The sequence below is a fragment of the Thrips palmi genome, unplaced genomic scaffold, assembly GCF_012932325.1.
Source record: "Thrips palmi isolate BJ-2018 unplaced genomic scaffold, TpBJ-2018v1 HiC_scaffold_18, whole genome shotgun sequence".
Classification (NCBI taxonomy): Eukaryota; Metazoa; Arthropoda; class Insecta; order Thysanoptera; family Thripidae; genus Thrips; species Thrips palmi.
The window spans coordinates 7,203,654-7,223,403 of NW_023144627.1; the positions used below are offsets into that span (position 1 = coordinate 7,203,654).

At 45.6% G+C, this 19,750-nt stretch overlaps 3 protein-coding genes and 1 pseudogene across 4 annotated transcripts; all 4 read right to left on the reverse strand.

The window, feature by feature from the left end:
• Positions 1–217: 217 nt before the first annotated feature.
• Positions 218–2,480, reverse strand: LOC117645516 (GTP:AMP phosphotransferase AK3, mitochondrial). The gene is made up of 4 exons (XM_034385779.1): positions 2,058–2,480; positions 1,561–1,680; positions 1,274–1,446; positions 218–1,181 (listed from the first exon to the last, which is right to left on the reverse strand). The coding sequence occupies exons 1-4, from the start codon at positions 2,203–2,205 to the stop codon at positions 957–959; spliced, it is 666 nt and encodes a 221-aa protein (XP_034241670.1). The 5' UTR covers positions 2,206–2,480; the 3' UTR covers positions 218–956.
• Positions 2,481–2,597: 117 nt separating this feature from the next.
• Positions 2,598–9,643, reverse strand: LOC117645511 (inhibitor of Bruton tyrosine kinase). 2 transcript variants are annotated; one of them, XM_034385771.1, is made up of 21 exons: positions 9,447–9,643; positions 8,400–8,964; positions 8,088–8,315; positions 7,763–8,011; positions 7,397–7,642; positions 7,182–7,312; positions 6,925–7,086; positions 6,687–6,844; positions 6,428–6,606; positions 6,221–6,349; positions 5,932–6,143; positions 5,628–5,846; positions 5,345–5,555; positions 5,084–5,257; positions 4,854–5,002; positions 4,614–4,777; positions 4,160–4,494; positions 3,844–4,076; positions 3,512–3,769; positions 3,202–3,433; positions 2,598–3,108 (listed from the first exon to the last, which is right to left on the reverse strand). In XM_034385771.1, the coding sequence occupies exons 2-21, from the start codon at positions 8,733–8,735 to the stop codon at positions 2,977–2,979; spliced, it is 4,137 nt and encodes a 1,378-aa protein (XP_034241662.1). In that variant the 5' UTR covers positions 8,736–8,964; positions 9,447–9,643; the 3' UTR covers positions 2,598–2,976. The 2 variants fall into 2 exon arrangements, with proteins under 2 accessions (XP_034241662.1, XP_034241663.1); XM_034385772.1 differs by lacking the exon at positions 9,447–9,643 and adding an exon at positions 9,158–9,338 and having other exon boundaries at positions 2,977–3,108.
• Positions 9,644–9,879: 236 nt separating this feature from the next.
• LOC117645512 (RNA cytidine acetyltransferase) lies at positions 9,880–14,552 on the reverse strand. Its single transcript, XM_034385773.1, has 16 exons — positions 14,344–14,552; positions 14,027–14,118; positions 13,776–13,947; positions 13,501–13,685; positions 13,207–13,417; positions 12,672–13,135; positions 12,313–12,591; positions 12,132–12,213; positions 11,920–12,036; positions 11,662–11,838; positions 11,295–11,581; positions 10,979–11,214; positions 10,733–10,905; positions 10,416–10,661; positions 10,191–10,327; positions 9,880–10,111 (listed from the first exon to the last, which is right to left on the reverse strand). The coding sequence occupies exons 1-16, from the start codon at positions 14,449–14,451 to the stop codon at positions 10,006–10,008; spliced, it is 3,072 nt and encodes a 1,023-aa protein (XP_034241664.1). The 5' UTR covers positions 14,452–14,552; the 3' UTR covers positions 9,880–10,005.
• A 340-nt stretch (positions 14,553–14,892) lies between these two features.
• On the reverse strand, positions 14,893–19,680 carry LOC117644661 (annotated as a pseudogene).
• Positions 19,681–19,750: the final 70 nt, after the last annotated feature.

Here is a 19,750-nt window from a genome sequence, read left to right on the forward strand (position 1 = left end):
TGACACATTAAATTATTTGAAACAAAAGACAAACATGAAATGGTTTGGGTAACTTCTGACAGGATGAACATCCTCTCTTCATACTCTATCCCACCACCTCTAAAGACACACTCTAACCAAAGCAACTTGCCTTTTTTTTTTTACTTCACAAAAAATAAAAACTGAGCAAAACAGATATGTTGGACACTGATGAAGGACGTGTGACTGATACCCAACATCATGCATTCAAATGTTTTATTTTGCTTCATCACAATTTGACAGATGTTGCGCATTAAAATTTGTGCTATGAAATTGAAAATACACACACCATTAAAGCAATCACTATGCTAAGTACTTGATACTTTCTCTTAAACTGGTTCATTAGCAAGAAACCACACATTTCATTCCTAAAAAATAAAAATAGTATCTTAAAGCCTAAAAAAAATTAAAATACTGGAATTGGAACAATGTTGTAATTTTTTTCACTCAACAATTCTGTTTAATAAGATGATCAATTTTCATGCCAAGTTAAATTTAACTTGAAACATGCACAAAGGTGAGACTGACAATTACAATCAATACTTACTAAATGAATAATAAAAATGTAGCTTAGACTAGTTTTGAGACTTGAATCATCACAGCCTTAAGCAAAACCTCCTAAGCAGATGCAATCATGTTATATCCTGTCCTGAACACTAGATCACATTGCTAGAATATAATCAGATGGGACAGAAACAACCAAGTGATAGGTACACTGAATCCTTGTTTGTTTTGTTTTGATTATGCAGTCAAAATTGACATCAAAAGCAAATATACATAATACATACATAATACAAGACCCCTACACTTCTATGGCCTACAATATTAATGAAAAGGAACATAACAAGAGCAATGATCCCATGAACGTTACCGATCCCTCATACTGTTAACAAATGGTCATATCACAAGAGACAAAACTAAACATTCTCTTCAAGGTCTTAGTCATGGTATGCCGGCTGAATTCTCGATTCTAAATATTTCTGTAATGCACGCCAAATTTGTTCAGATGTTCGTCCTGGAAAGTCAACTAAAATACCTTTGGATCTATAGTATGCACACAGAGGCTCAACAGTCTTCTTGTAGACCTCTAGACGTTTTAGTACAGCTTCAGGCTTGTCATCCTCCCTTTGAACTAAAGGCTCTCCTGTTATATCATCAAGACCCTGCAAATTTAATGATGATGGTTGAACATGGCAAGGTCTTACTACTCAATACTGTAATATCAACTTCAAACAAAAGTAAAATTTTCACTTACTGGTTTATTAGGTGGCTTGAAACCTGTATTATAAACTCTACCGCTAGGTAAGTGCACCCAACGCCCTTGGACCCTTTCCACTATTACTTCAAATGGTACTACGATGTTCAGAGCTATGTCGACAGGGTAGGATCCCATCAAGTTTATGGCCTGCTTTTCAGTCCTTGGGAATCCTGTAACAGATAAATCAGAGTCAAAATGTGGGAGAATAGGGCCACAGAATTTTTTAAAAGACAGGGAGCAGAATGACATCCAAAAATGTTTAAAAGTCGAATAGGAACATTTACCATCTAGGAGCCAACTTGTCTCCTTTCTTTTCTCCAACTCACTAAACACAAGTTTGGTTACAACTTCATCGGGAACAAGTTCCCCTTTAGCCATGAATGATTTCACATGCTCTCCATGTTCTGCAAATGAAGAGGAAACAAAAGATTAGAAAGACGTGGACGGTTTACAGCAATGTCAATCGTGTGCAGCAGACAAAGTTACATTTTTGGTATAATTTGGTCGAAATCTTTGACACAATCCATGCCTGAGGGTGTTTGACATGTTTGAAAAACTACCACATTTAGGCACGCCTGCATGACCATGATGACATCCAAAAATGAAGTAACAACAAAGTTTTTAGTTACTTGTGCAAGACAGTAGTTACATAACCTTCAAGAAGCTCATACAGTACAAGAAATTTTAAGTCAAACTTTTTGGATTAGTTTTTTGGAAGGATAGTTAAATAGGAAATCAGAAACGAAGCATACAGCTTAGATTTGATGTTACCAGTACTTACCGGTCCTGTTTTGAATATGCAATCTGAGGAGATCGCCGCTTGAAATATGTTCCATGGAAAACCGTTTAGTGATTTTGTCAGATAGTGTGCCTTTTCCTGAGGCTGGAGCTCCCAGGATTACAGCTCGAATCAATTTCCCAACCGCCATAGTTACCAACAATTATTGCGCCTAAAGAATAGACTTCTGGCAAAGCAGAAAAGCAAGTAATTCCCAAGCAGCCGACACAGACACCCACCACCCGTGACCAGTGGTATGTAAACAATTTTGACCTTCGGACTTTCAACTCTGCTCCAACTTTGGAGTAAACAATACAAAGTGCACCGCAAGTCCTACTTTCTTTATTTCATGATTTTGGTATGTTGCCAAATGAGCGTTCGGGAAGAAAACCTCTAAAGATTGTGCAAAGTGCCCCAGCAGACGACAGTGTACAGACGACTTGAGCGTCGTGGTCGTAGAGCGCATGCGTGGCGGGAAAGATTTTGTATTCGAACTTATGATTTTGGGAATGGTTGAGGAATTGTATAAAAGATCATACAAACTAATTGCACGTAGATTTATTTGTCTGTTAAAAGCAAAGAGAATAATTATGCTGGGTTATTCTTATCTGAAATAAGAACAGCCAAAACTCGAACCTTGTCTAATTTCTATTGTTTTTATGTTTTGTTTTTGTCAGACAGGAAACACTAATTCATTGATACATTGGAAATAAATAGTTTTACTAGGGATACCCAATAAGATAATACAACCATCAACTCATGGTTAGGAAATCACAGATTCAAGCAACCTACAGAGAGCACCTATCCACTTTGTTGGCCATTCAATAAACACATAAGAAATAATGAATGATTATTCATAAAAGTAAAATACTTGAAGTCATTCTTGAAATGATAGTTTCTAGGTCAATTATATTCTACGATTTTAGTGCTTGGACGTAACCCAAACAGGACAAGCCACATTAGTGCTCAGGACACGGCGCACAGTAATGCGTTCTTCACAGGCTTCATTGGCATTGTAGAAATTGACAAGGTCATCAATGGCCCTGTCCTCAATCTGCACAATGGTAAATGAAAAAAACAATTATGAATGATGAATATCAAGATAAGAAAACTAATTGGTCAAAAACTTAGACCAACTAGGACATACCTGCGTCAAGTTGAGGGGTTTGGAGCGCATGCGAGTCCAGTTCTCTCTCTGCTTCATTTCATTTGCCATTATATCAGAGAAATTCTGTCGAGAGCCACTTTTGTCAGGGCTGGGCTCTGCATGTGGCGATTGCGGTGACATGGGGGGTGTGCATGGGTTCATTACAGACTCCATTCGTCCCCAAGGAGAGCCCGAACTGTGTGGGCTTTGAGTGAAAGGACCACTAGGTGATCTAAAATAAGATAAAAAATAAAATGAATGCAAAAGATCATTTTAAAACAGACAACATTAGGACACAAATGTGACACACCTTCGAATGTTGATGGGTTTGGATGCCGCACCAACCGTTTGTTTAGATCTATGCAACTGTTCCTGCATTATATCAGCCAGGGAGAGACTAGGAGGAGTTTCTGGAGGAACACTCTCCCGCTGTCCCCAACCTCTAGGTGCAGGCGCCACTGGAATGGGTGTTGAGGAACCTCCACTTTCTTCTAAAGCAAGTTTTTTCCGTTGCTTTTGAGACAATTTGCTGATGCGCTTTTCACTAATGGGCATCATAGGTACCAAGCTGTCAACCAAAATAGCAGTCAAGCAGTGTTCTGTAGATAACTTTTTGCTGTAAAACAAAACAAAAATTCTTACCTCACTTTGGGGCTTCCTCGGACCCCATCACTATAACCAAGTTGAGGAAAATGTTTCTCTGTAATGTTGGGAGCATCTTGTTTCAGTGGACGATTTTGTGTTACGACCTGCTGTACAGCCTGCTGTGGTGACTGAGGAGTGGGTGGATAGGCGTGCAGATGCAATGTTGTTACAGGACTCTCCTGCTTTGGAGGCGAAACAACCAGAACCTCTTCTCGAGCTGTAGCAGCAGCCTACAAGGAAGAAAGAGACATCAATTACAATACAAGTATAGATCACAATAACGAACCAATCAGACCGAAAGAAAGTGTCTTACTTTAAGCCGGGCCTGAATTGTTTTATGAATTTTACTGTTGCTCAGGACCTTGGTCCACTGATTTTGCTTTTCTGCTTTCTCTGTGGCTTCCTTGCTGTCACCAAGAGAAATCTTTTCAAATGATTGGCTCATTTGTGACTCTTCCTTCTCTACTATATCACTCCAATCTAAGGGTTCTGGATCCAAAGATGTGTCTAAATCATCTGAATTTATGGAGCTGACTGAATCATTGCGGAATCGCGATCGGTGCGATTCACTTGTACGTCGTGGCCGCGATTTCTTTTTGGCAAAGCTCTTGGACTTCCTTTGACTTTCCAGCTCATCAAAATTTAATTCTAAAAGATCAAAAGAAGAGGGTATTAGGGTAGACACAGATCTCCTAAGGGTGACACAGCAAGTTGTGACCTGTTTCGTTTCAACCATGAAGATGTTTCACAATAATTTTAGATCTTACCTTCATCCCATAAAATAGTGTTAGAAGCTGCAAGTTCTTTTACAAAGTCTGGGGAAGGAGCATAAGACAGAGGTGTGAGGACTCGACACTCCATTCTTGGATGCATAGTGCAATAATAATCGCGTAAGCCCTCCAAAATAAATGATGGAAGTCCACACAAGGTCCTGCACAAATTAGCAGTAAGTTAACTTGTAGAAAAATTCACACAAAACAGCATGATAAATTCATGGTTTACATTACCCAGCTTCCAACAAAGATGGTAGATTAAGGCAGATAAATTGGTAACAGCAATTGCGCAAGTCAGATGCATTGTAAGTGGCTGCAAGTTCCAAGACCATAGTCACATTTTGTAAGGTCAATAATGAGGCCAAAGCAGCTTCACACCGAGTCTGTACAAAAACCAAATAAGAAATATTTTGGAACGTCAAATGGTTAAGGAATGATATAGTACAGGACAGTAGATTGTGTACCTTAAAGGGATTAATCAATAGCTGGTCAGCTGCAATTAATGAGTATGTGGCAAGTTCAAAATCTACACCACCAATTTTATCCAAGATAGGTGTTTCATCTTTGTAAATGTAATCAAACAATACTGAGAGAATTGATTGATCTAGTGGCATCTCGAGATTTCGAGTCCCTTTACTCTGAAAATAAAAGAAAGAATTGAATAATGAAATTAAAATAAAGCTATGAGGGTTTGTTTATTTTTTTTGTTTAAATAAATAAGTCACCTCAATCCAACCGCCAGCCAACATGTGGTGGAAATACTCAGATCTTGCAACCAGTATACACTTGTGTACATAAAAATTGTGGCCATCCTTAGACTGAATGTGAATATCACTGAACTCTGAAGTTTCTTTCCACTCCATTGGAACAATCTCTGTATTTCTGATGTGAACTTTCTCTTTTCCACCAGTCCAAATTATGTCTCCATCCTGATACCTACAACAGAATTAACATTTTTTTAACAGAGAATATTTTTTTGGAAACATTGAACCAAATATTTTGACTTACCTCATACAATTAAGATGGGTTAATAGTTTTGACAGACCCAATCTTTTAGCAGCTGCCTTTGCTTGCGCTAATATATTTAATGATTCATTGTCAGATTCTGAGATACTCTTCCTGCCACCTTTGTCATCCTCAAACTGCTGAGACAAGCGTCTCTTGGAATTGGGATGCAACGATTTGAGATGCTTCTCTTTCTCGGGGTTTTTAATTTTTTCCAGTGAACTAAAATAAACCCACAACACATGACTAAAAGATCTAAAGGCAACATTATCAGCTGACATAAATAGGTTAAAATAATATGACTCACCAATTTGGTGATGAAGGTTGTGTCAGAGTACACTCGCCAGCATAAATGAAATGCAGTAAATGTTCAAATATGTCAGGGGAAATATCTGAAATCTCAATCACAGGAACAGAACCACCAGCTGTAGGCACTTTGGCTTCTCGGATCATGTGCAAAAGAATATTGCTCTGTCTCGAAACAATGAATTTATGAGCAGGGAAGCGTCTATCTCCAACCTAGAAAATAAAATGAAAAAGTAAGGAAATCATGATTCAATACTGCTGTCACTAGTTCTGAAACAAAGAACTCTTACCTGAAAGATGATGTCATGAACTGTGTCCCATTCATTAGCTTCACATAACAAATTTGAAAGATCCTGTCTCAACCTTTCTCCTTTAAGTGGGAGGTCTGGCACATTATTCAAATGAACAGATGGATGAGTCTGCAAAATATATTCTATTCTATAAAGTGTGCATCTTTTGGTTACACAAAAAAAATTTATCATCTGATGATAATTTACCTGAATCAGGGCAAAATTTCTTCCTTTAGGGTCAGATGTGATTTTGACAGCTCTATGAGCACACTGAAGTCTTTGCAAAGAGACTGGATAACACACATCCGGATCAAGAAATTCTTTAATGGGTCCTCTCTCCATCTGTTTTGTAATCACATGATATTCCCCATCATAATTTGGCACAGCTGAAAATAGGAGCTACATGTTGACTCTGACTACAAGTAAACAACACTATACAAGAATTTGCACAAAATCTAGATCTTACTTCGCCTTCCTTTTAATGGCTTAATGTCATTTGCTTTTTTCTTGCAAGGTTTTACTACACCAGTATATACTTCCCCGTCATTTGTAACTAAAAGCATGACAGATTTGCTGAGTGTCAGATCCACTATTTTTAGCTGCCGGCTAGGCGAGAGAATGCACCTGCAGGCGATGTGACCCATATGGGATGAGAGAAGAAATCCAAAAATTATAATATTATTATATTATAATAAAAAGGATACCTGGTCATATGCAGGTCTTTTTCTTGCCACAAGAAAACGGAACCCTCTTTAGATATGGCTGCAATTTTCAAAGGTTCACCTTTCTCTGACAAATTGCTTGGTTCTAGACCTGAATCAAGGTGACCACCAACAACAGCAACCTGCTCAATTTCTAGGGAATACCTTTATGTGAAGAGAAAGATTGACAAAATGTTATTAATAAGTTTAAGAAAATCATTTAACTTACTGTTTAAAAAAATAATAGAAACAATGCTAACCTCATAGAAAGCTTATTCCTTTGATATTCATGAAATACCCAGATGTGCCGATTGCCTGTTGCAACAACAGTTGCACCATCACTAGCTGCCACATGTGTTATGTCCACATCTTTATAAAACATAGCATGTATCTGCAAAAAACAAAAAGAAGCATTTTCACTTCAAGTTTTGGACAACTTAGTTAAATAGAGGCAAGTTGGGGGGGAAAATCTTACTGGTTTGGGAACAATAATAGTCTTCTCCAGAGACTTTGGATGGCCCAATTGACCTGCATTCAGCCCAAAAGTCAGAATCTCACGACGACTCCACACCACAGAATGGAAGCGACCAGCACAAACACCTAGGGGAGGGGACTTCAGGTCCTCGATGCTTTTCAATGAGAGCCTTTGAGGTTCAAGAAGGTGAGAAGGAGGTGGACTTAAACCCAGCACATGATGAGTATTAAGACCAAATACAAGAATCTGAAAGAAGACCAGCACTATCAAATTTTAGCATTCAAGCACGACACCACAAACAAAAGGCATCAATTAAGAGGACACAAAATTTTTAAAGGCCATACTTAAATCAACAATAAAACTTACTGAGTGACTTTCCATCAACAACAATGTGTGGTCTCTTCCTACTGCAGCGCTTACACAAACTTCAGGCTGGCCAGGAGAAAATTTGGGATCCAAGATAAACTTTTTGGGAATAGTGCCAAGCTGTACTTGCATTGGAGCAAGGACAGACCTCTCAGTACCAAGCCCTAAGCGCCCACCCTGTCCATGACCACAGGTCCACACGCGACCACAGGCTGATACCATAACGGTATGAAATTTCTCCATGTAAACCTGTGAAAACCATAATTTTATAAACATTTTACGTATATAATTTGATAAAAAAAATGAAAATGCGCTTGTCTTTTACCTGGACGATAGATACTGGTCGATCCATTTTACGGAAAAAGTCCAAAATTTCTGGCTGCAGCCTTCCTTGCATGTTCCCAGTGCCCAGATTGAAATTGGTATTGGTTCCCCAAACATACAACTCACACGGTAGATTACTACTGAATGTAACTTGAGGTAAGCGATCTTTCATAGCAAGTTCAATGGGTGACAAGTAGTTGCAATCTCGTATGTTGAGGTCAGCACCCATCTGCAAGTACAAGAATGACAGGAAAAGTTGTTCAAAGAGGCAAGAAAGAAGCAATGTGATTTTGAAAGAATGACGAAAGGTTACCTGTGCAAGTATTACTGCCACATTCAATTGGCCATAAAATATACTTCGGTGAAGAGGTGTATACCCAGATTCTCTGTCTTGAGCATTTAAATCTGACCCACAGCGTTGCACCAACCATTGCGCTAATTCCATTCTTCCAACTGATGCTGCAAGGTGCAAGAGGCACCGTCCTGAACTGTCTACGAGGGACCCAACGTTTCCACACAACAAAGACAGGGATGTTGCAACATCTTTGTCACTGGGCTCCCGCAGAGTTACAATTGCCCCTAAGGAATCTCCATGCTGTAGGCTCACACACTTTTCAGTGCAATCCTTCAAAGAGTCCTTGGCACTCATTTTGACGAGCCTTCGTTAAAAACTATGTAATAGGAACTACTGTTTCAATTAATAGAATCTAGCTTTTCAAGAATGAATGAAAAACTAAAATTAAAATTACATTTACCAAGAGGGTAATTAAGTATAGTTAATAGCTAATTAGGTACTGATTGTGACAAATTGAAAATGGCCCACCCGAGAAAGGGCCAACTAGTCTGAATCAGTGAGCCATGATTGTGGTCCGAGAATCCTGAAATCACACCAGAAAACAATTCCAAGTAGAAAACAGATTTGAGAGGAGCCTGGATTGATCACAGTCATCTGACACAGAGAATTTTAGAAAGGAGTACTATCACTACGGCATCCCACTGTTGCACCACACGATAGTTGATAATAGTGAAAGTATAGCAAAGTCAATCACATACGAACTCCAAATTACTCACTACATCATATGTAATCCTAAAATAAATATCACTCAAATGAGAAACAGCCTGGTGCAACAAAACATGTCACCGAATACCCTAAGTACTGAATGCAGCAGTTCCCTTGTGCTTGTCACAACCTCCTTTCAGAGGGGCAAGGAGTGAAATGCTGCAGGAGCAAGATGGTACCCTTTCAAAAATGCACACCTACTGACAGTTCATTCTGGCCTAGCAACTGATGATTGAAAATAAAGATCGCATCCAAGATAATACTCTCAAAGTGTTCTGTAGTCACAGGGTATATACATACCTTCGTTACTGACGAGACCATTCAATCAAAATCAAAGCAAAGAAAAAGGAAGAAAAAGAAGGCATTTTCGTCATCTTCGGAACATAAACTGCTGGGAACTAAAATGAACAATAAATTTTGACAAAGTTCCAAATATTCCAAACGAAGCAGCTTAGCAAGCAGACAGCCGACTACACAGGGGCAGGGAGGGGAAGGAGGTGTCTGACACGGCATACCGTTATTGGCAGTTTTGCAAAGCCTTTATTCACAGAACCTGGAACTTTATTTGCAGAACACCGGTAGTGTGGTAGTGGGGGGTATAGACAAACACCTCACATGACCGGCCGGCGGGGTTGTCAAAATTTGGTTTATTTGGAAGTCATATTCCTGTTTCTGATTTCTTTTGAGGCGAGGGTTTGATAAATGAGGGTCACGAAAAACTCAACTGCAAAGATTGTGAAACATGTTGCATATTTATATATGGCATAGTTCAGAAACCAAGTCAATGAGAGTCACAGATATTATTTTTTCTTTCACAAATTTTAAGAAAGTATCAATTGATTACTACAATTAACAATTTTTATTTACTTCTTCTATCCTTCTTCTTCTTTTTCTTCTGAGGCTTCTGATCACTATCATTTAGCCCATCATCCTCCTGCTGAGTGTCACTTGGTCTTTTTTCTCCACTGTGAAAGATAAAATTCTCCGTTAAAATTAGATTATGGCCGCTTATAAAATAAGGACATGCTATGTCATCACACTTACCTCTTCACAGAAATAATATTTTTGCTAGCTCCTTTGAGTGCTTGGCCCCAATCCTGTTCAGAGCCCTTGATGACATACTGGCTCAAATTCTCCTTCTTTAGCCTCTCCAACTCTGCTTTTTGTTTTATTTTTAATTCCTATTTGGCAAAAAAAAATCACATTTAATTTTTTTTAGTTTATGAGGCATGTGCATGCACATCCCAAGGTACTTTCTTGTCAATTTACCTTTGCTGCTTCCTCCAATTCATCAGTTAAACTCTGACCACTGTGAAGTGCAGGATTGCTGTTGGAAGATTCCTTTGGACCTCCCATAGATGCTTCTACCGCCTTGGTAGTGACATCATTCAAGATACCAACTGACTTTCTCACAGTTCTATTAAATAAACCAAGGACTTGGCTGGATGCAAGCTCCAGATCTCCTGATACTTCATCAACTGTGCGATGCTGAAGCCCAAGGCCCAGAAGAACAGCCTGCAAATTTCCATAACATTAGAAGCAGCTTATAATCACATAAAAACATTTCAGACCAAAATACTGCTTACTGCTTGAACTGCTGAAAGACTCATGTCTCCCAAATGGTTCAGGAAGTAAAATCTTGCAAGAGGTGGTAGAAGATCCATAATAAGATGATAATCCACTAATTGATTGGTGTACATTTCCAACCTCTTCAAATCATACTTTGTCAGAAACACTTCTAATTCTTCTGAAGATATTACTGGGGAAAAAATAGAACAATGATAATGATAACCAGTTTCACACGGGTCAAGAATAGTATACACTGAACTTACATTTCTTTGACACATTAACTGCTTTGTTTTGAAGAAGACCCAGACCCAATGCTGGAGTGAAATTACGGAACTGATAACCTAATAAATTAACAAATCGACGGCGGAAGTCAACATAAAATTCCCTGAGCCATTCAGAACCACCCCTGTTAACTCCATATTCTTTGACACTTTCATCAGCTCCAAGCAGAGAGAGCATAATACAGGAGTGCTCGCCCGTCAGGTCGTTTGTCGTCTGCCTGTATAATACAGAAACATCTTAAAAAGATTTCAAACAAAGCTATTTTTTTTAAATACATAAAATGTACTTGAAATGTACCTGAGGTAAACTGGAACAAATCCTGCTTTTTTCCAGAACTTAAGCAATGGTAATGTGAGTCCAAAAGATACTCCAATATATGACAACTTTTCTGGGCGTCTTTCTGTCAATTTCAATAACAGTGGTGGCAGAGATTTTCGAGGTTCTATGGACTCTTCTAAAAGTCCTAAGTCCTCTGCAGGTGCAGAAGAGATTTCCTGTTCGACCTGAGCATCCTCATCAAGACAGGGCATCGACCCTTCATAGTACCGCTTGAGGAGGTCAAGAGCACGAGCACCATAGCCCATCTATGAACAAAAAGAATGTGTGATATTATCAGGTTCAAATTAAGAACTTATTTTATTGAGAGTATACAAATTTTTTTTACCCCTTGGTAGTCCGGGTGGGTGGCAATTCGAACAATACGAGCACCAGATAACATCGGAAAATCATGGTCCTGGAACTGTTGTGCCACAGTCCAAGGAATCAGATCACCAGATGCTCTCTTCCCTCTGGACAGACCATCAGTGGTGCTTTCTTTGGATACCTGACCTTCAAGGCAGACCTGGAAGGGCAAAGTGTTAGGAAGAACTAAAATAAAAAATAGAGGCAAGACAAGTTGAAGGAATAGACAAAAAATCCTCACCTGAATCACAACTAACACTTCTGGTAAAGATTTTGCATTAGGATCAACAGGTCCCAGAAGGCAAAATAGATGGTGAGCAGGAGCATCTGACATCATTTGAAGATCATTAGGACTATTCTGAAAGTTGAATAAAATTATGTTGATTTTTATCAGAGAATCCAAAATTGAGAGTAGTCAAGGTCACCACTTAAAATGATACTTATACCACTTACCTTGTAATGTGATGCCACAAACAAAGCCACTATTCTTTGTAGAAAAGCCTCTGATGCTTTATGGTAACAAAACAATGTGTCCCTAAAATAATGTTCATAAATGGATGTAAATTATCAGTTCAGCATCAGGTCACAGGAAACCAATCGAGAGATTTTCTTTTAATTGTAAAAACAAACCAACCTATTAATGTAGTACAGTTCACAGGACTCAGGAGGAGGACAACCTGAGAGAATAGGTTCAACAGCTGTTGCATCTAAACAGAGGAGGTCTGTAAGCCATTTTTCTACAGCATCTCCAGGCGAGTACCGGATTGACTCATTCAGAGTCACTTCTGCTAAGGATCGTCCTGTAGCTGCAGACTGGTCCTTCCCTTGGCCAGCAACAGAACCTGTGGGCGCTGCTTGCACCCTCAGCTGTTGGAGCAACTTTAAGGACAGTGATCGACCAGTGCCTTCATACCTGCAACAAAATCCATGTTATGAATGAGCTTTCAAGAAGGTGCCAAAAAAATCAGCAATACTCATCAAGAAAAGTCTTACCCATTGATAGTTGAGGCCAAAAATACAAGGTAAGATCCCAACATAGACTTGACAAAGGGCAACGGAATAGCAGCTGCTTCATCTATAACAAGTAGTTCACACTGTCCAAGCCTCTGGTGGTCTGTTGGGTGCAGGTACTGAATGGTTTGACGATGGTCACGGAATACATTCACGCGGACCAAAGCTTTGTTAAATTCTGGGTTTGTGGAACGTACAAGACTGTAATCAAGATGCTCTTGGTACTCCAAAGCATCAAACCCTTTGAAAATGAATTCAAAAAATGTTTTTAAATTCTCTGGGCTTGGTCCAGTGACAAAAATATTAGAATATCCAAATGCAACAGCTGCAGCAACTGAAAGTCCCAGTGCTGCAGATTTTCCTCTGCCTCTTGCTGCAGTCAAAGATACCGTTGACCTCAAAGTTTTTTCTGATATTGCTTCAACAAATTTAAGAAGTGCTTTGGCCTGGGTAAAGAAAAGAAAATTTGGTAAGACAAAGCAAAAGTAAAGTAAAACTAGCCAGTAACAATGCTTACCTGATCTACAGTCTTACAGCAGTTCACCAGAACACCTATAGGTTGTGTATCTCTTAAGCTTTCTTTTAAGTCAGCAAGTTCTGCGTTGTGAGGTTCGATCTCTGACTTGGAAACAGGCTTAACGTCCAATAGATGCGATGACAGTGGCAGCACTGTGAGCTCATCATCCACAACCAAGCAGCGAGAACAAGAAGCCAATGAAAGCAAAAACCTTTAAAATATGAAATTGGAGTTGAGATTGGGCAGATCAAGTATAAGTCAAGCAAATAACCAAGCAGATAATATTTAACAAACCTCTCATTAAATCGGCAAACAACATCTGAGTGAGCCTCAGTGCGAAATCTTTCATGAACATCCATGCTCATTGCATAGAGTTGACGGAGAGAAGACACAGATTGTAATAAAAGAACAATGACGCCACCCCCCTCCACTGTTTCAATGGTCCTTGCCAATAAGTTGGGTGTCAAAGCTTCAAAGTCCTACAATATTACAAAACAAATAAAGTATTACAGTAATTTTAACGTGTTCCAAGCGAGAGGGATCAATGATTCATTTTTTCCAAAACTTGCCTGAAGAACACACATCCCAAAAGTATTACCAAGGATCTTGTGGGTCTCTGAATAGTAACAGTATCTAATATTTGTGGATGCAACAAATAGTTCAAATGGATCATCTTCATTCACGTTCAACATGCCCGCTTTAACTTTCCGCTGAAGACTTTTCATTTTCTTCTTTCGATGACTGAAATGTAAAGCAACAATAGAATGCACTGTGATCGAACCACTATAGTTGCATACACCGATTTCTTTGCTGGCAGTACCTGGTGAAGCCTAGTTCTTTCTTGTAACACCAGAGCACGGACGGTCGGGCCCGCACCGCTGCTTTGGATAACATATGATGCAGAATGACGACCTGTTTGAGCGACAGTTAAAATTATTTGTCGGCACATACTCAAATATCTTGACGCTTGAAAAATATATGCCACAGAAACAGGTTGTGGCGACATATTCCAAGTGACCCATGATGACTGCGTTAAAGTATTCAAGGAAAAATAGCTTAAGGACAGGAAGAAACTGCCCACAACAACAAATTTAGCAACAAAGTTTGAAGGTTATTTTGTGTTTACATCCTCTTTACCTGGTCTTTGCCCTTGTCGCCCACCACGACGAACATTGTCCTGTGTCCGAGGGCCACGCCATTCTCAATCAGGACCCGGAGGCGGTTGTCTATTTTCTTTCGAACCATTGTGGTTCCGCCAATTTAAATTTCGAGCAAAAGAGTCATACACGCACACGTGAGGAAAGTGGCCTAGCCGCTACGCCGACGACGCCGCGCTCTCGCATCATCAATTTCCCATAGAGGTGTATGAGAAATTCAGACGTCGTTATCCAGCCGCGGAAAGCCCACCAGTTTCGAACCGGTGCGCGGCCAGACACTCTACGTCCAAAATCTTGTGAATTTTCCAAGTTTCGGAGATGATTTGAGTGTTAATTTCAGCCTTTGGTGGTGCTCGCCACCTCTTTGGTAAAGCTTCTTACAGTAACTTACTAGTAAGGTCTGGAAGGGAATAAGAGGGGCCAAGGTTTGTTCGTGGTTTGCATAGCAAAGCACTTTATAATATCACAAAATTTTTAATAACTGTACAAGTATTAGTGACACTTTTTTTTCAAGGCAGTGGCATTCCAGTCATGGTTTGATGGTGGTGATGGTGATGTTGGTGGTGGTGCTGCTGCTATCTGCGGCCCTCCTCCGCCCCCGCCGCCCCCGCCGCCCCTGTTCGGTCGGGTGCGGCCCCCGCCGCCCCGTGGCCCTCCACTCGGCCACCACCTGCTCCAGCGTCCTGCCCCGCGTCTCCGGGATGCAGAAGGCGGCGAAGAAGGCCGTGATGATGCCCACCACGCCGAAGGACCAGTACATGTACTGCACGCCCAGGTTGTCGCTCACCACCTGAGACCGGGAAGTGAAACGAGTCAGACATGCGGCCGCCACACACGAACAAAAATTTGATTAGCGAGCCTTCAAACCAGCCAAATCTTTCACCAGGACCAAGCAGAGCGTCGTCGTCGCCCCCCTCGGTCGGGGACTTTACAGCCTGCGAGGTAGGCCACCATTCCGGCCCGCAGCACACCCGTGTCGAGACGGTGGCCTACCTTGCCCCTGTCGCCGTCGCAGGCGCAAGGTAGGCTGCCGTCTGCACTGGGGAGTGTCACAGCACTGATTGGTGGCCTACCCCGCAGGCGCAAAGGCCTCCAAGTCCGGTCCAGATCCGGTCTCTCGTTTGCAGCGTTCCTGGGTCGGCCTAACTTTGCCGACACGAACAGAGACGCGCGATGCAGGAAAACCGAGCAGTGTTCTTCGCCCTGTCTCTCTCGCACCGCTACGGTACGCACCGCGAGTGCGAGAGAGACAGCGACTCACGTTGTAGATCTTGGAGACCAGGAAGGTGAAGAGCGTGAGGGACACGTTGACGCCGGAGACGGCGAGCCCCTTGACGCTCGTGGGGAACACCTCGCCGGGGAGGATGTCGGGCACGGGGCCCATGCCCAGCGCGTAGGCCACGGCGTACACCATGAGCCCCAGCAGGGGCACCCACGTCAGCCCCAGCGCCTCGCCGCTGGCCGCCGCCGCGTCGCCCCCGGACGCCGCGTTGCTGCTGTTGGTGCCGTTGCTACCCCCCGCGCCGCCTGAACGAGAAAAGTGCCTCAATCAACTCGTCTTTCTGGGAGGCCACCCGCCGTCTCACGAGCCACTTCGAAGACCTATTTCGCCGCTCTCTCTCTCTCTCTCGCACCCCTAAGAAACGCCGCATGGGTGCGAGAGAGACAGAGAGCGACGAGGTGGTCGTCAGTCCGGAGAACGTGGGCCAAAACTAGACGCGTTTTAAGCTAAACATGACTCGAACCGAACGTGTGACCCCACCGATGGATTCCTCGTTCGGAGAGCTATCCATTGGTGGGGTCACACGTTCGGCTCGAGTCCCATTTAGCGACTCTGGAGCTCAAAACGCGTCCGGGATTTTGGCCGCCTCCACCGGTCTTCAGGCTCACCGTCGAGGAACTGGTAGTAGATGCCGTTGGAGACCATGCTGGCGGCCACCACGATGGACGACATGATGAGCAGCGGCCGGCGGCCCAGGCGGTCCATGAGCACGAGCGGCCCGAAGGAGGCGAGGAAGAGCACGGCGCCGATGAGCACGGGGCCGAGCGTCTCCAGGTTCTTGGGCAGCGTGGTGGACGTGTAGGCGATGATGGCCGACAGCCCGGACAGCCTCTGCAGCGCGCCGATGACCACGGCGATGGCCAGGGCCTTGCGCGCGCCCTTCGTGCCCACCATGCTCCAGCAGCCGCACTGCGTGTCGCTGCCCAGGGCCAGGTCGGCGCGCAGGGCCTCCTCCAGGGGCGCCAGTTCGTCGGCGACCTGGAGGCAGGAGCAGCGTCAGTCCGCCCCCTCCACGATCACGGCGAGGTTCACTACACAGTGGGCCAGAGGACCGGCGGTGGCGGCCTAAATCCCGGACGCGTTTTGAGCTCCAGCTCCAGAGTCGCTAAAAGGAACCTGAACCGAACGTGTGACCCCACCAATGGATTGCTCTCCGAACGGGGAATCTATTGGTGGGGTCACACGCGCAGTTCGAGTCCCATTTAGCGACTCTGGAGCTCAAAACGCGTCTAGCGTTTCGGCCGCCTCCACCGGTCTTCTGGCCCACTATTAAACTTTTCAGTTTACTCACGTCTTCCCTGCCGCGCAGCCGCTGCAGCGCCTGCTTGGCGAGGTCGGGCCGGCCGCGCATCAGCAGGTAGTAGGGGCTCTCGGGCATGGGCGCGAAGCACACCACGAACAGCACCGTCACGGCCGCGCCGCACGCCGCCAGCGTCGTGTAGTCGCCCACGGCCAGGTAGCCGATCACGTCCGCCACCAGGATGCCGAGGAAGAGCATGGCCTGCGTGAGCGAGGACGCGCTGCCGCGGAAGCCGGGGAGGCGATCTCGCCCCAGTACATGGTGTTGACGGTGAACACCATGCCGCCGCCCATGCCGGCCAGCAGGCGGCCGACGTACAGCCACTGCAGGGTTGGCAAGGTCAACACAAAAACGGTTCGCGTCTCTAGCTTCAGAGAAAACGGACTCGAATCGAGCTTGTGACCCCACCAATTGATTCCTCGTTCGGAGAGCAATCCATTGGTGGGGTCACACGTCCGGTTCGAGTCCCATTTAGCGACTCTGGAGCTCAAAACGCGTCCGGGATTTTGACCGCACCCACTGTGCGATTGCCACTCACCCACACGGACGTGGCGAAGATGACCATGGCCCAGGAGGCCAGGAAGAAGGCCGCCGAGGCCAGCAGGACCCTCCGGCGGCCCACCCGGTTGGCGGCCAGCCCGGCGGGGATGGCGACCACGAGCGAGCCGATGTCCACCAGGGACACGATCCACGAGGACTCCTCCGAGGACACCTGCCACGGCCATGAGTCGGCCTCGAGGACGGGCAGCGCCGCCGAGGCCCAGCCGTACACGAAACCGATCACCACCTCGGAGATGCTCGCTGCGGGCAGGCAGGGCAAGTCCCATTAGCCTCAGCGCCCTCCGCACCACCCTTTGCCATGTCTACGTTCGGTCCTTGGTCAACGTTTGGGCTACCCCGAGGGCTACCCCCACTCCCCGTTCGGAGAGATGTCCATGGGTGGGGTCATACGTTTGGTTCGAGTCCCATTTAGCGACTCTGGAGCTCAAAACGCGTCTAGAGTTTTGGCCGCGTCAACCGGTCTTCTGGCCCACTGTGCGTCGAGTTCCCTGTTCAGGCTCAAGCCCAGACAAGGCAAACAAAGCCGTGATGGATCCGAGAAGATCGCTTTCCACGAGTCGTCGATGCCACGCCACGCCAAGTCAAGCCACGCCGCCCACGCCACGCCATGCCACGCGGTGCAAGTCAATGAGCTCACAGAGTCGCATAAGAGAGATTACGAGGATCAGCCCGCCGTGCTCAGACCAAGGCCCAGACGAGCCAGAGGGGCAGAGGGCCGCGCGGAGGGGGAGGGAGAGAGAGCGAAGACGAGATAAGCGGTCGATTTCCCGACGTTTAATCTACACTTGGAGAGCGGCAAGTGGATAAAAGGCCCTTAAGTGGATTCCGGAGTGAATTGCACATTGTCGGCGTTGTGTAGGTGCAGACAGTTGCAATTACAAGAGGCGAGCAGTGCTTCGCGAACCGCCAAAGCGACGAGATTCGTGTGAAGGATTACAGCAGCGTCGTCGGTGTTATCTTGTGCATTGGCCCCCCCACGTTGACAGTGTACGAGGAACGGAGCACATTCCTAGCGTGTGTTGGTTGATCTAGAGCAACCCTTTCGGCTCTGGTGCATCATGGGAGTTTTTGCCTACTCGATTGCCCTCCGAACGAGGAATCCATTGGTGGGGTCACACGTTCGGTTCGAGTCCTGCTTAGCGACTCTGGAGCTCAAAACGCGTCTTGAGTTTTGTCCGCCTCCACCGGTCTTTTGGCCCACTGTGCGTCCGCGTCGAGCGCCGTCGGGGTAGGCAACCCTTCGCGCGCGTCCAGCGCCAGGCTGCGCCAGGCCGGTGGGATTTCCCCGCAGAGAGGCAGAATGGCGCCAATACCGGCCGATGCGCAGTAATGTGACGCGGCTTGGCGGCCGCCGCGGCATTCTGGTTTCTGCTGTTGTTGTTGTTCTCTGCGGGGTTCTGTTACCGGCGCCGCCGGAGCGCCGGCAGTTGTTGTTGTTGTCTGAGGCGCCCTTAGCGGCGGCGGCCTCCCCCGCGCTGCGTGCCGCGGTGCCGCGTCTCTTGAAATAGTTCCTCGCTCTTTACCGCCCCTTCCCCGCCCCCTGGGCCTGGGCCCCTCCCTCCGCGTGGCCGAGCACCGCGACTCCCTCCCTGTTTACACCGCATGCGGGCCGCTGCATGGCGTGGTGGTCGAGGCCGAGCTCGCCGTGCCCTGGAAGGCGGTCCGGCGGTCCGTGGCCTCGGACTTGGCCGCGGACTCCTCGACGGCGAGGTCGCCGACCCCACTCACTCACCGGCGAAGGCGGCGAAGTACTCCTGGGGCCAGCATCCCTGGCGCTGCTCGCCGTCGGCGTCCTTCTTCCCGGACGGCCGGCGGGCCGCGATGACCCTCTGCGACGACATCCTGGCCGACTCGTGTCACCCCGTCACTGCGTGTCACTGCGTGCGTCACTGCGTGTCACTCTGTCCTTTGCTGCATGTTCGGAGTGGCGGCCCGTGGCCGGCGGGCTGACGGCGCACTTTGCACCCCGGTGCCCTACGGTGCCCCGACGTCGCGCTGGGCGTGCTTCGTGCTGAGCGCTGCCAGGCTGCCTGCGACAGGCCTGCGATGTCTCGTCGCGTCGGTCGCGCGGTCGCCTCTCGGTGGAGCGGCGGGAGCGGCACGCGGTGGGGCCGGCGCGGCGTGACCAAAGACGACGATTGTCGGCGAAGGAGTGATCCGATCCGATCCCCGTCGAGAGACTGCGTGTGGCGCCCGGCCGCCTGCCGCCCCGCCGGGCCCGCCGCACACCGCGGCCGCGTGGTT